Source organism: Telopea speciosissima, chromosome 5 (genome assembly GCF_018873765.1).
Source record: "Telopea speciosissima isolate NSW1024214 ecotype Mountain lineage chromosome 5, Tspe_v1, whole genome shotgun sequence".
Taxonomy (NCBI): Eukaryota; Viridiplantae; Streptophyta; class Magnoliopsida; order Proteales; family Proteaceae; genus Telopea; species Telopea speciosissima.
In genome coordinates this window covers 439,589-455,610 of record NC_057920.1, presented here as the reverse complement: position 1 = coordinate 455,610, position 16,022 = coordinate 439,589, and the positions used below count along the sequence as shown (strand labels likewise).

Below are 16,022 nucleotides of genomic sequence, written 5' to 3'. Positions count from 1 at the left end.
TACAGCTCAACATTACTTAATTTCCAATCAATCTCCCTCTTTCCCTTTAAAAAAAAAAAAATAGAATTAAGTCCGGATCCACCCGAGAGGTCAACAAGGGTGTAAATCAGCTGTTTTGGTCCGGTTCAATTAGGTTGAATTGATTTTGGTCGAATACTAGGACAAATTGAAGCCAAATTGGTAAGGTAAAGTTTGATTTCAATTTTGTTTCGGTTTTTCTTAATAACGTTCTATTGGTCTAGTTCAACAACAATTTTCCATACATAAATAATGGAGAAAAGTTATGGAAGTATACCACTCATGCCTAGACACAAAAGGGTCAAAAGGGATCTGGCCGCCTATGAAATGACCCAAATACCTTATGTTTTTGTTGGGTTGGATCCTCTAACTCCCAACACAATTGAAGGAGAGCCGAATTCAACAAAATGATCCCTCCCATGAAAGGCGAAAATCCCGCTCCCATGATGTTAATACGTGCGCTCTCATTTGCCTCTGTGCGCACACTCGGGCCACGTTCCCCCTTAGAGAATGTTGACCCATAAATAATAGAAAAATATTCTTTCATCAATATTTTTTACTCAGTTTTTGTTTTTTTTATCGGATTTGTTTCTGGTTTGGTTTGATTTTCAATCGATCTGTTATGTCTGATTTGACTTTGGTTTCTTCTGATTTGTAAGAATCCTAAATTGAACTGAACCAATAACCATTTGATTTGGTTCAATTTTAATTGGTCCGACCGAATCAGGCTGGAATTTGACATGGATTACCGTTGCACACACAGTCATAACTCATAAAATAACTCCTAACATTTAAAACCTTAAAATCTTTCTTATCTTCCTTACCTAAAATATACAAGGGAAGGAAGAAATGGAGAGAGGTACAGCCGTACAGGAAGAGAGAGAGTTAAATTGTTGTAGAAATTAAAGGATAAACCAGAAACGGGGGCACTTGTTTCGCCCGCCCACGGACGCTTTCAGCCATCATTCAATGCTCTATCAAACTCTCCCCCTTTTCTTCCCTTTGAATCCTTCAACTGCTCCCCCCTCCTCTTTCTCTTCCTCCTTTGTTTCTGTAACTGCTGCTTCTCCTCTTCTGTCTCATCTCTTCTCCTTCTCTCCCTCGTCTTCTCAACCCCAGGTAAATTAACCAACTTTTTCCACAATTTTATATTATTAACTAATGAACCTTCTGTTCCTTCTTCATAAAAATTGTTTCTTTTATGTCTCACAATACAAATTTCCGATTTTTTATTTTAACCATAGACAAAACCAGAAATGGATTCCGTGGAAGCAAGAGCATTGAAAGGCAGTTTTCAACCAGAGTGTATGGCCTTCCTGAAAGCCTCCCAGCAACCTTTCCTTGATGACGTCTGGGTTGCAAATGGGCAAACCGGAGTCCCCGGCGATGACTTGTTTGTGGATGACCTTCTGGACTTCTCCAACAACGATGTTGAAGAAGGGCCCGCTCTTGACCAAGAAGAAGAGAAGCGCTGCACCTCTATTTCTTCCCACGGAGAACAACCAGTCCAAGACATTTCAAATGCTACCAGCTTTTCCATTTCCGAACTCAGTGTTCCGGTACCTACGTTTTCCCTGATTAAACCATGTAAACCCACCAAATAAGAAGGGTTTTTTTTTGGGGTTTCTGGTTCTAATTTTGAAAATTTTAAATCTTTTTCAGGAGGACGATTTAGCGGACCTAGAATGGTTATCTCATTTCGTGGAGGATTCTTTCTCGGAATTCTCTGTAGCATATCCATCATCCTCAAGCCCCAAGGAAAAAACCCTAAATGGAAATGAGAACCGGTCTAAAACGGAAACCGTGACGGCAACGGTGAAACCCCCCTGTTTCCCGGCGCCGGTACCTTGCAAAGCCAGAAGCAAGCGTTCCAGAACAGGGGGAAGAGTATGGTCCCTGGGGTCGCTTTCGTTTGCTGAGTCCTCCTGCACGTCTTCATCGTCTATTTCGTCGACGACGACTTCGTCATCATCCTCTTCCACGTCACCTTTTGTCTTCATTGAAAGCGGGCATAACATTGACATGTTTTACTACCTTGGGAAACCGCCGGCCAAGAAACACAAGAAAAAGAAGAAGAAATTTGGGGCGGATGCCAGCGGCAGAGGAGATGGAAGCCGAAAACAAGAAGAAGAAGAAGAGGGAAGGAGGTGCAGTCATTGCCATGTCCAGAAGACCCCACAGTGGAGAACAGGTCCTTTGGGGCCAAAAACACTGTGTAACGCTTGTGGGGTTCGCTACAAGTCTGGTCGGTTGTTGCCTGAATATCGTCCGGCTTGTAGCCCTACTTTCTCCAGCGATGTCCATTCTAACAACCACCGAAAAGTTTTGGAGATGCGGCAGAAGAAAGAGATAGATTCGTCGGAATCAGGCTTGACTCCGGTTCTCCAGAGCTTCTGAAATTCACACTTTAGAGTTCAGACTTCAGACAATTCCATTAATGGAACTGGGGTGGTGGTGGGGGACCTAGACCGGCTGTTTATGTTCCCGGTTGAGCCATTCCGAGCCGGTGAAGGGGAACGGATGATATGTAAAAATTTTTAACTTTTTTTTAAAGTAGTGGGTGGGTGGGTGGGAGTAGGTTTTTGTAGGCATGTAATGTAATGTAATGGCTTAATGGGCTCCAGTTTTAGGTAGTTTTCGTGTTAGGAAGCTTTCTCTTCCTTCTTTTCGGAAGAGATAAGAGCAGAAAAGGTTTTTATGGTGGCTTTTGTATCTCATTTATTTATTTTTATTTTTATTTTTAGTTTCCCCACTTCTTGCTGGCTACAAATTTAAGTTGCACTGTTTATGGGCGGGAGAGGAGAGAGGGAGGGAGAGAGATGTTTAAAATTGGAATCGGATCATACGAATGAATTTGGTTCCTCTGCACGTACCAATAGGTGATTGTACATGTGAGAGCCAATCACACTTTAATTTGGTTTCCATAAAACCCCTCCTCCCCTTGTAAATGGTAAAAATAGGACAAGTGATTGGTTCTAACATGTACGCTCAGCTATTGGTACATGTAGATATTCATATATTCCATTCGAAACAACCTATTCGGATCAGAATTGGCTGATTTAGATCAAAGTTGACTATGAACAATCCCGATTTGAGCATTTTAAAGTGGTCAATTCTAGGGTTTTTGGGACAGCCTCGTTATTTTTTTCAGATCTAAGGGGGCCGATTAAAGGGTTTTGGGATTGATTCTAGTCTATTCTCATTCGAGTTCTGAATTTAAAATGAGAGAGAGAGAGAAGGCGATCCCAATTCTAGCCAATCTTGCTCATCTGATTTTTGTAGGGAAACTAGGGATAAGGTATGTTTTGGCTGATACTGGCAAATTTCTTATCAATCTTGACAGATTCCAATCTAGATCTAAATCTAGATCAATCGAGATTAATCCGGATACTGATTACTGGTTTTTAAACCTTGTTTTGAGTGGACAACAAAAAGATTAATTATGAGAGAAGATGAGAAAGATAAGAGTGGTCTAAGACTCTGAATTGACCCATATTTACTATAGGAACGAGGTCTCGCACATCATGACATCCAAAGTTGAATGGTATTTCCCCCCCTTAATTGTTGTGTATCAGTTTTGGTGGGGCTGAAATTTTATATTTAAGTTTTTTTTTTTGTAAAAAAATTTTATATATAAGTGGATCTCAAGATCTTTTGTTCAGTTATTTTAGGTTATGTAAAATAAGGTAATTTTACAGAGTATAGGATCTATATAGGGCCCATGTGTATTGACATTTTTTACTCCAAACCAGTGGCTGATCGAGAAAAAATGTTCCACGATTCTTATACATGGATCCACATAGTCAAAGAGAAGAGAGAGTGTGAGAACGTGTGCGCTGCTGCTGTCAATATATACATCAGTTTCCAATACACACCGGAGGGCACACCTAACATATGAGAGGATACATTTAATTTTGTTCTGTAATTTTACATTTGTACAATCCAAATCATTTCTAAATTTCCAAAGATCTAAATTTTCATATTTCACTTCCACATGGCAAAAAATTTTTGCAATACCCTTTTCTTTTGAGATAAAGGCAAAGCATACCACCTTCTAATACATGCCCCTCATAGGGTCACTGGCTCACATACCTCTCTTCTTTATCCTCACTTAATACCCTAAACTACTGAAATCCTTTGCCCCTTCTCTAAGTATATATGATGCTTATATATACGGACCATGATTATAAATATCTGTATTGGAACCAAATTGATTTCAGCTGATATGAATACTGACATGTATTGATCATATCAGGCCATATTAGACAGTTTTGCCATTAATCTCAATAAAAAATTTGTTTTTGAATAGATTTAACCTAATAAAGAAACATTCGATCGATACAAGATTAGACAAGTATTGACATCAGGTACCAATATAAATTGATTGATATATCTAATTCAACGCCGATATTTATAACCATAATACAGACTGCATTCCCATCTATCTATTTCTCTTACTAATAGAAAAATACATTTTGGCATATTTTTTTCATTTTATTCATAAGTTGAAGACCTTCAGTAATTGCTTGGCCATTGCATCTAGTTCCAGTTTTTTTGAAGATCTCATACAGAATTGCTGATACCCCTATTTTATTGATACACGATATCAGTATTTTATCCTTCACTAACAAATTGACACTTATTGCCTCAATCAACATTCAACAGGCATAATTTTGTATTACATGAAAATGATGTAGATATTTTTTAATTTTAATTTAATTTTCTTTAAGGATGTTGTTCTCTGTGTCGTAGCGCAAATTGCGCCCAAGCACATGGGGGTGGGCACAATGACCACCTTGCCCCGTGAGTGACAGGCCCATGTGCTTGACGCAGCTTGCACTGCGGCACAGAAAATATTCTCCCTTTTCTTTATTATTATCAAAAAATAGGATAGAATGGCCTGTTATATCATATTGCAAATGTCCAATGGTGGAGTGTGATGAATGAGTGAGGCGACCCTGGACCCTCCACGTGCCTTCTACTTGGTTGGTGACTTTTAAATTTAAACCAAAATCAATCTTTTCAAAATCATATTCAAATATCAAACGTGCATCCTACATTGTACCCACGACTTCTTACCCAAAAACAAAGAGAAAAATTTGTACCCACAACTTGTCCCTTTCTTTACAATGCTAAAACAATACGAAAAAGTTAGGAAAGAAAAAAAGTGGTGAAATGACTTTTATGAAACCTTTTTTTTAAAAAAAAAAAAACCTTTATGAAATGAAGATAGAGTTATCCAACAAGGATTTACTTGACCACATGACCCATTCAATTTTGAATTGGAATGGTAAAAGGTGTCAATTTAGAACCGAAATTGAAAACTAAAATCAAAATCAGCATTTAAAATTAGATTACATATGAGTTAAATTGAATCTTTTTATCACTTTAATGTCAGTTTTGGTTTTGGTTTTGAGCATGAAACCATTGGTATTGAATTGTATCGAATTTACTCTTAATGATATTAGTAGTTGAGAGTTTGGGTTTGTTGACTGTCATCAAAAGTATTTTGGTGCAGAGCAAAGTGTTGTAATAGAAAAATCATAATTACAATTTGTTTGAATATGGTGAAAGAAAGAACCAATTGAATTTTCAAAGACAAAGGCATAAAACGTCATTAAATCACAAGCAAGTTTGGGACATTTGTTGAATATTCATCTTTATGAATCCAAGTGATTAAATATATACGGTTAACTTTCAACTATAAAACTATGCATTAAAAAAAAACATCTTTCAATTACATTTGAATAATATATATTTAATTCTTCTGGAAACAAGAGACTAGAAATATCTAATTTCTATTGATTGTGCGCGATATTCCAATCAATCTGTATTAGTAGTTGGAACTGGAAGTTTTTTTTTTTTTTTGGTAGAAAGGGAATTTACTAAATTGGGGAAACATGTGTACAACCAATGGCATCCGCCTCATAGAGGCGGGAAAGCCACGTAATGGAAACTGGAAGTTCAATTCTATATTTATTTATGGGAGAATGTTCTCTGTGCCGCAAGGCAGGCTGCACCCAGGCACATGGGCAGCCTGTGCAGGGGCAGGGTGGTCATTGTGCTCACCCCCATTTGCCGAGGCGCAACTTGCGCTGCGGCACAGAGAACAGTGCCCCTTTATTTATTGGTGAAATGTCTTGGTGGGTGATAGGACCTAAAACAAATAAAGAACCAATTAAAAACCAAGATGAGTCAGGTTTTGGTTTTGAAAACGAGTTTTTATTCTTTGTTCGATTTTATATCTTGAACCGAACTGAAACCAAATCAAAACAAAAGCAAACCAGTTGCCACCCTTAAACGAAGGAGTTTAAATTTTCACATCATACCTACTGGATCAATAGAAACTAATCAAAAAAATTGGATTGGATCAAATTGAACTGAATCTCTATCGGTTTGATTTTGATTTTGATTTTTATAGAACCAGTAGAAAATTGAACCAGATCAAACCGCTGAATGGATCGACCAAAGTCAGAAATCAAATCAAAACTAGGAAAGCTCGATAAAAACTAAAAAAGATACAAAAATAATATATTTGCACATTATTTTTAATGTATATAGATAAAAATCGAAATCGATCTGGTAACAACCCGTTAATAGACTGAAGAATCTGTTAAGTCAACCCAATAAAAAGATCGAATCGAATCCAAAATTGATCACTCCCTAGATGTCAGGAAGCATTCATACTCATCCAATGTCTAGACGTCTGTTTCGGGCTCACTTCCTGACAACATACCCATAAGTCCTCCAGTAAGTATAGTCTCAGTTTTTTTTTGATAAAGAGAATTTATTAACGCTGGAACAAAGTTCTAGAAAAGTCGGCATACAAGGCAAGATGAATAAAGGGGGGAGGGGAATGAAGCCAAACAAGATCAGCTTGAACAGAAGCACCAACAGTCGCCAATCTATCTGCCACGGAATTAGCTTCTCTAAGAGTGAATGAAGAAAACATTTTGGAAAGCCTGAGACAATATCCTGCAGTCGTTGATAATGGTAGCAATTTTCCAAGGAACAGCTTGAGATCGATCTTGAAGAATGTTCACAACCAGAAGATTATCACTTTCCACAATGATCTTCGAAATACCCAAAGTTGAAGCCATCCGAAGAGCATACCGAATTGCAATTGCCTTAGCAACTAACGCAAAATTACTACCAATAACCTGAGCATATCCGCAAATGAAGCTTGAATTGGGCAACCTGCAGACACCTCCAATACCTGCTCTTCCTGGATTGCCATGACTCGCACCATCAACATTAAATTTGAAGAAAGGCTCCTGAGGGGGAATCCATCTGACCAATCTTGTAGCAGCTTGAGTGAATTGTGGAACCGACCACATAAACTCTTTGGTATTAGAGATAGCGCCTAAAATGATCTGTCTTGCATTGAATGGAGATTGCCTGAATATCAAATCCCAATACCCAATCCAGATTTGGCAAAAAATATTGCACAAAAGAGAGACCTTAAATTTATCATTTCTGTCGTTGCTGGTGGTCAAAGATATAGCTGATAAGATCCCAACTCTTATATCCATGTTGGAAAAAAGATCTGAAAGGCCCACTTGCTGCCAAAGACTCAAAATCTCTGGACATTCAAAGAACAGATGATTGGTCCATTGAGGGGAATTATGACAAATGAGACACACAAGGTTTAAGTTGAACCCCCTCGAATTGAGCAAATCCGGGAGCGGTAATTTCTGATGAAGAGTTTTCCAAAGAAGGTGTTGTATTTTAGGAACCGTGGGGAGATGCCACAATTTCAACCAGTAGGAATGTGAAATATTAGAGAATTCATTAACGGCTATGGCATAGGTTGAAGCAACGGTGAAGCGGCCAGTTGATGTACCATTCCACACAAGGCGGTTCTCACAAGGAAATATTGGAATATGGATTGAGAGAATGGTGAACGCTATGTCCAGAGGCCACCAATGAAGGATCCTTTCTCTTATCCAAGAATTAGAAGATTGATCAATAAAGTAGAAAACAAAGAGAGGAGCATTGTGAGGGAGAGGGAATGGAGCAGCTGAGGGAGGGAAATTGGGGATCCAAAAATCAAGCCAAGGATTGATCTACCGACCATTGCCAACTTGGAAGAAGGATCCTTGTCGCAGTAGATCTTTGGAAGAGCAGATAGACTTCCATCCTCAGGAGGAGTTAGAAGAGCATTTTGCATGGAAAAAGGTTGTGAAAGGGAAGTATTTTGCTTTCATGAGTTTGGACTAAAGAGAGTTGGAGGGTTGTAACAGCTCCCAGCCTTTCTTGGCTAACAATGTTTGGTTCATTATGGCCGACGATTTCACATTTAAGCCCCTTTGTCTTTTAGGAAGACAAATTGTATTCCAAGACATGATGGGAACCTGTTTGGAACCGCCATTGTACCAAAAAAAGCTTCTACTAATGTGAACCAGAGATTGGTGTATGGATGAAGGAAGCTTGAAACAAGACATGGTATAAAGGGGCATAGCTGAGAGAGTAGATTGCACAAGAACGGTCTTCCCTGCAGAACTAAGAAATTGGGTCTTCCAATGTTGAAGCTTCTTGGAAACTCTAGAGGTAAGATTATCACAATGGATCTTAGAAAGCTTCCCACTGATGTAAGGAATCCATAAATAAAAATCCAAGGAAGAGGTGGGAATAATTTGAAAGAATTCTCTCAATTATCTCTTAATTGCTAAACTCACCGTGGGATTGAACTGTGCTCTTGTTTTGTTTAAATTCAAAGGTTGCTCAGAAACTCTGCAGTATAGTCTCAGTCAGTAGTGAAAGAATAGTTCGACCCAGTAGCGGATCAATCACTGATTGACAACCCTAGATATAGGTACAATTTATAATCAGAATTGGGAATTGAACATGAACCTACCTGATAAGAATCAAAATTGATTCACTCATTAAGTTATTGGTCTGGTTCTAGATTTGATTATTGGAATCAATTAGAAAATGAAAAGGCTCTCCCAATGGGTTCAAAACCAAATGTTGGGGTTATAAGGAGGAATTGAGGAAGAATGATCCGGGATGTTGATTCCTTTTGGGCTCACTTCTTGACAACCTAACCGTAAGTCCATCAGTAAGTACAGTCTGATTCATTCATTAAGTTATTGATCTTGTTCTATATCTGAATATTGGAATCAATAAGTAAATTCAACGGGTCTCCCAATGGCTCCAAAACCAAAAGTTGGGGATGTTGATTTGGTGTTGATGATTTGGATTTTAAAATTAAGAATTTTATTTATTTATTTATGTGTATCGATGGATATTTGGTATTTTGTATGTTTAGGAATAAATATTTAATTATGAAATATATTTTCTAGGGGTTTTCTGGGTGGGATGTAGGGGCCACGCTGCGCGCACCAGCCAATAAACGTACACGATGACACAAAAGGGGGCGGAATTTTCACCATACATGGGGGCATGGTGGTCATTTTGGCCCCTATTGTGCGTGGAAGTGGCCCCTACGTCCCACCCAGAAAACATTTTCCCATACTTCCTTATTATGTACATGTATGAAAACCGATGCCTAAATTCAATTTATAAATAATCGTTAAAATTCTTGAAACTTTCTTTTTCATTGAAACAAGAGATCTGTAAAGTATATTGTGGATTATTAATTGTGGCTAAAGAAGGCTTGTATTTCCATTATTGATTGTAGTAGAGATATATATTGGCTAGAGTCTAATGGGTTTTCCCTTTCTAATTGAGAAGGGTTTTCATGTTAAAAAAATTGTGTGTTCGCTTGTAATTTACTTGATTTGATTTAACCTTTTTTTTTTTTTTTTTTATGAAACTTGATTTGATTTAACTCTATTATTAATATTGTGCATACTTGTTGTGTACCTTCATTAATTTGTACACGGATAGAAAAAGGTTTGTTTTCCCCAAAATCCTCATGTGTGTTCATACTCATCCAAAGTACGTCAAGCACATGGCAAATTCTGATAAGCAAGGGACATAAGAGTCTCTATAAAGAATTGGGCCCCCATTTGATCAGCCACATGCTAATTGTTAACATTTGAAATTAGGTGTAAACAAAAGGTTCTTACCATGGTTGTGTAGGAACCAGGCTTCTTAATTGAATAATTAAGAATCAATCAATTAATCTGGATTCTAAGTTACCAGTTCTGGACTGGACCTGGACCTAATCTTGACCATGATTGGCATTTGAGAGTAATTATAAAATTATAGTCCCACGTGCAACTCCACTCTAGTTACCACTACACCAGACGAAGGAGGAGGAATAGGACATGATAAAACAAAAGGAAAATTACATGATTAGTTACTTTTGGATGTTCATTTACAAATTGTCCACCCTATGTTTGAGTTAACAAAAATAGACAAAAACAAGTTAAAAGGTTTATAAAACTGGACAAAATAGTCTCTCTCTCCCACACTTACTTTTTTAGACATTTTTATCCCTATCATTGCCTTCTCGCCCAGGCATCTTTTGTTCCTTGCAATCCTACCCTTGTCCCAGCCACCGCCATTCTCTGCTATCCCAAGTAATAGAGGACAAAAAAAAGATTTTTTTAGAATGGAACTACCTAGGAAGGAAGGAGAGTCACTGTTTTGTTTAGTTTTATAAAATTAAACTTGTTTTTGTCTATTTTTGTTAACTCAAACATAGGGTGGACAATTTTGTAAATGAAAACCCAAAAATAGCTAATCATGTAATTTTTCCTAAAATAAAAGAGAGTTGTTGGGTGACGGAAAGGGGGTTTGAGTTCCATTTGGTTGAAACATTGAACATGGTTGACGTACGGCCATGTATGCTTTGCCAATTGGAAGAAATTCTTTACTAGTCACCAATAAAATGTTCTTATTAATTTTCCCCTTTTCACCTTCCACCCCTAATCATGGATATTCCAATTTTCTTGAGTTCATGAATGTTTTAGTTACTCTAGATTGTCATTGGGATTTGGGTTTGGACTTTAGAGGGGTTGTCCTTGCATGTTATCATTTATGCAATTCAATATTAGATTTATACATTCCTAGGTTCTATCAATAGGCCAAAAGCTTTGAAGTTGATGTAACGTGTTAAATCAAGGCCTTTAAATTATTCTATACTAAGCTGACCCAATTTAGTGCCCATACACTAGAGCAGATCCCATTGGTCACAAAATAGACCACCACGTTTTCAGTAGTCGTCGTCCTTGACGGCTTTCACTTTATGCAGTTTTCACTCTGACAACAGGTAGCCCTTTCCAAGCGGCTCTGCTTTGTTCCAGGGTTTTTGCCTGGTGGCAGGTAGTTCTTTTTTGACGTCTTTCACTCCACTCTAAGTAGTCATTTTTTTGACGAACCTGGTGGTTAACTCTGATACCAAATCTTAGGTACTTGATCGATACGTCAAAAGTTCCATAGCTGATGGAACATGTTAAATCAAGCCTTTCAATCTATCCCATACTAGGTTAACCCAATTTAACGCCCATACACTAGAATGGGCCCCATTGGACACATAACATATATTGAAGGACTTGATTCAAGAATGAACGGCTGCGACACATTGCAGGAAACATGGGATGTGAAAATCAATTATATAATGCTTGAAAGGTTTTCAAAAGGGATTCACATTGTCGCAACATTTGTCACATTTCTTTTGATCGAATCTATAACCTTCTCATGTTGATACTTTATAGTGTCTCTTTAAGCTTTCGGGAAAGTTTTCATACACGGCACACAGCCGTGTATGTGAGAGGGTCTTTCACAAAGAGTTAGAAAAGTCATAAATCCCCACCCATTGATTAATGCCTCGAAACTCTCACCCTCTCACATACACGGCTTACACGGCCGTGTATGAAAACTTTCCCCTTAAACTTTTTATAGGGAATTATATCAAGAATAAGTCTCTTAAATAAACCCATTAATTTGCACTCCAAAAAAAAAAAAAAAACACTTTAATAAGTATCTTAATCGTAAACTGAAAAATGTACAAGAACTTTACCCATAAAAAAAAAAATGTACAAGAACTCTTGTAAGGGTCGGATAGCTGGTTTATGACTCTGAGCTTATTTCGATTGTAAGAGAGGTTTTTTTTTTAAAAAAAAAAAAAAAAAAAAAGAAGAATGGAAAGGGTCTTATTCATTAGTTTGTTTCAGTTACCATTAATGAAAGCGGCATTTATGAAAGTAAAAAGGAGAGATGCCATCATCTAATGGTAATGTATACGCTACACAAACAGGTAGGTGACCCAGTTTCCTGATTCCTATTCCTCATTCTCACGGTCTCACCCACTTTACTCTTCAAACTCCGAAAGACACGAGAATAAATACTAAGAAAGTCCGGTACATATGAGTCCAGTATCTGGCCAGATCATGGTTTTAGTGCATGGTACTGGCTCTGGTATCTGTCATCTTCAAAATGGATATAATATTAACATAAATGGGGGATCCGAATCCTCTACTTCCAAGGCAGTCAGTACTTTCGTGTGCCCAGTTTTGCCCAGCATACAAGGTGGCCGGAAATACCGCCTTACCCCCACTCGGGTAGGGGCAAGGTGGTACTTTTCGCCAACTTGTATGTGGGGCAAAGTTGGGTGCACAAAAATACAGCCCGCCTTAGAAGTAGAGAAGTCTCTTCCATAAATGGGACGTATTGGATAAATTTACCCTTGTGTTTCCTTAAAAATGAGTTTTCTTCACTATTTTACTACTTCTATACTATTCCACCGATATGGTATTGGCCAGGTATCAATATCAGGCAATCCAATACTGATACCTCAAACGATGACCAGATACATATAGACAAAGATGGAGAGAGAGAGAGAGCAAAAGCAAATCATTAAACACGTTGTACTAATTAACTATTTGTTGTTTACCCCCCCCCCCCCCCAAAAAAAAAAAAAAAAAACCCAAAACTATTTGTTTTTATATTTGGAGTCCTCCCCAACCGAACCGTGTATAAAAAAGGTTAGTTGTCTCCATTCACGCTCGCCAAAGCAAGCAAGTATAGAAGAAATGGAAGCTTAATTAAGCCTGCATTTTACAGAAAAAAAAAAAATTGCAGTGTGTGAGAGAGAGAGAGAGAGAGAGAGAGAGAGAGAGCCATAACTCGTGAATCAATCCAGTCATGGATTACTCTGCTCTGGTGCAACCTAGACCCATGTTGTTGTTCTTTGTGCTGCCAGTGTTGTTTTTACTACTGAGTTTCTTCTTAGTAAGATCACCTAGGAAGCTTCCGTATCCACCGGGACCAAAGGGGCTACCCATCATCGGGAACATGAACATGATGGACCAGCTCACTCACCGTGGACTCGCCAAACTCTCCAAACAATACGGTGGTCTCTTACATCTCCGTCTAGGCTTCCTCCACGTGGTCGCGGTGTCAACCCCTGATATGGCTCGCCAGGTCCTTCAAGTCCAAGACAACATCTTCTCTAATCGTGCAGTCAATATAGCCATTAAGTACCTCAGCTACGACCAAGCCGACATGGCCTTCGCCCACTACGGTCCCTTCTGGCGTCAAATGCGTAAGCTCTGTCTCATGAAACTCTTTAGTCGCAGAAGGGCCGAGTCCTGGGCCTCCGTCAGAGACGAGGTGGATTCGATGGTCCGCACAGTGGCGTCCAATGCCAGGGAGTCCGTCAACCTCGGAAAGCTTTTTTTTTTCTCACTCACAATGAACATCACATACAGGGCCGCCTTTGGGTTGGATATCCTTGTGGGTCAGGAGAAGTTTGTGTCCATAATGCAGGAGTTCTCGAGGCTGGTCGCCGCTTTTAACTTGGCCGATTTCATTCCCTGGCTCGGCTGGGTCGACCCACAGGGACTCAACAAGAGACTCGTCAAGGCCCGGAATTCGCTTGATGTGTTCATTGACACGATCATCGACGAACACATTGACAAGAGGAAGAACAGGAACCAATCTGACGATCCAGACATCGACACTGATATGGTGGACGACTTGCGTGCTTTCTACAACGAAGAAGAACCCAAGAAGAGCGGCGAATCGGACGACTTGCAAGGTTCCATCACCCTAACTCGAGATAACATCAAGGCCATCATCATGGTGAGTGAGTCAGATAGCGTTCTTTTTCCTTAATATTATTATCAAATTAAATATATAGAAATTGACATCTGCTTGCTTTATTATTTATCAATCATGGCAGGATGTGATGTTCGGGGGAACAGAGACAGTGGCGTCGGTGATAGAGTGGGCCATGGCGGAGCGGATGAAGAATCCGGAGGATCTGAAGAGGGTGCAACAAGAACTGGAGGACGTAGTAGGGCTTGATAGGAAGCTTCTAGAGACGGATTAAGAGAAGCTCAACTTCTTCAGATGCACAATGAAAGAGACGCTCCGCCTCCACCCGGCGATCCCTGTCCTGATCCATGCGACGGCAAAGGAGGCGTAGGTGGAGGGCTACGCCATCCCAAAGGGTACACGTGTGCTTGTCAACGTTTGGCAAATCGAGAGGGACAAGAACTCGTGGGATGAGCCTGAGAAGTTCAATCCGTCACGGTTTTTTAGGGAGGGTGCTCCAGACTTCAAGGGAAGCAACTTCGAGTTTAAACCATTCGGGTCGGGTCGAAGGTCTTGCCCAGGTTTGCAGTTGGGGATGTACGCCCTGGAGTTGGCGGTGGGCAACCTTCTCCACTGCTTCAGTTGGGAGTTGCCTGACGGCATGAAACCCAGCGACATTGACATGAGCGATGTCTACGGACTCACCGCTCCCAGAGCGGTTCATCTCGTAGCTGTACCCACTCCTCGCCTCACCGTCCCTCTTTTCTGAGTTTTGAGTTATGACGCGGTGATACTAGCTCGACCAACTTCTCCATTAGTCCATGGCTAGTGTTCTGTGTCCATGATCCCTAAAAATAATATTATACATCTAATAAAAAAAAATAAAGAAATAATATTATGGGAGAAAGAACTCTACTTGGTCTTGGTCTTTAGATAGAGTATATATATTCCACACTCAGAGTCTTTTTACCATTAAATTAGGATTATCCATTTAAGACCCTTAATTTAATTAAGGAAATAAAACAAGACCAAATAAGTGTGTGTAGACCTAGCCACTCCCTATGCTAGGTTATTATTAAAGATGGAGACGAGAAATATAGAGACTATAGATCGTAAGAGTGGAGTAAGTAAGACTGTAAGGAATAAAAATGACGGAACAATGATTGACAAAAGAAATACAAAAAAAGAATCACAAACACACAAACACAAAGATTTATGTGGTTTGTCCAAGATGGACTATATCCATGATCGAGTGTTAAACCATAGCTTTCATGTTCTGATGAAGAAATTACAAAACCCTAACTCTTAATAGTTGGGATTCCTAGGTTTTCTTTCTTGTATAGAACTCTTACTCATGTAAATCATATGTGATAATAGTCCCCTCCCCCCTCCTTCCTGCAAATCTAACCCCACCACCCCTAACCCTGGCTCCCGCCCACAACCGTCCCAATCGGCCAATCCCATCCGTGCTCTCGCAATCCCCTCCCATTCTCGTCGTAACCCCCTTTCCGCTGCCCCATCACGTACCCCCCACCATTGCAACCCACCATTCCAAATTCCCCTGCCATTGACGAAACACCCCTCAACTAAAGCTATGTCACCACTACACCTTTGTCTCACCACTACTGTTCTTGAGTATGGGGAGCAAGAACAGAGTAAATGGTAGTTTTGATCATTTGTCAAATAATAGGAGTGATAATAATGACAATGAAATTTGTGGTTTTCCTTCACCAAGGCTGGAGAACAACAACTTTCTCCAATTCTTATTATTTTGAAGATCAATTTCTAACTAATAATAGTAATTAATGGCATACATCTTAAACTAATTAATTCAAGTACAGAAACAATTGTTTGTATATAATTTATAGGAAAAATATTTTCAAGACGATTGTTCAAAAAGAACTTGTTTGGTATAACAACAAACAATCTATCATAACTAAGATATGATGACTGACGAATCATTCTCCTCTCAGGTTTCCTGCCCTGTCAAGGGCTTAGGTTCCTCTCATAGGGGGTGTGTGAAAATAACGACCTCACCCCCTGCCCGGGTGGGG

At 39.3% G+C, this 16,022-nt stretch overlaps 1 protein-coding gene and 1 pseudogene across 1 annotated transcript; both read left to right on the top strand.

Annotated features, from left to right (window-relative positions):
• Window positions 1-903: 903 nt before the first annotated feature.
• Window positions 904-2,760, top strand: LOC122661039 (GATA transcription factor 5-like). Its single transcript, XM_043856344.1, has 3 exons — window positions 904-1,137; window positions 1,263-1,577; window positions 1,681-2,760. The coding sequence occupies exons 1-3, from the start codon at window positions 988-990 to the stop codon at window positions 2,413-2,415; spliced, it is 1,200 nt and encodes a 399-aa protein (XP_043712279.1). The 5' UTR covers window positions 904-987; the 3' UTR covers window positions 2,416-2,760.
• Window positions 2,761-13,025: 10,265 nt separating this feature from the next.
• On the top strand, window positions 13,026-14,745 carry LOC122660828 (annotated as a pseudogene).
• The last annotated feature ends 1,277 nt before the right edge of the window (window positions 14,746-16,022 follow it).

Bases quoted from the DNA above. Each gene is read 5' to 3' on its own strand.
- LOC122661039 (XM_043856344.1), top strand. From the start codon at position 988: ATGCTCTATCAAACTCTCCCCCTTTTCTTCCCTTTGAATCCTTCAACT. The intron at 1,138-1,262 runs GTAAATTAACCA...TTTTAACCATAG, and splicing joins CCTCGTCTTCTCAACCCCAG to ACAAAACCAGAAATGGATTC. The intron at 1,578-1,680 runs GTACCTACGTTT...AATCTTTTTCAG, and splicing joins TTTCCGAACTCAGTGTTCCG to GAGGACGATTTAGCGGACCT.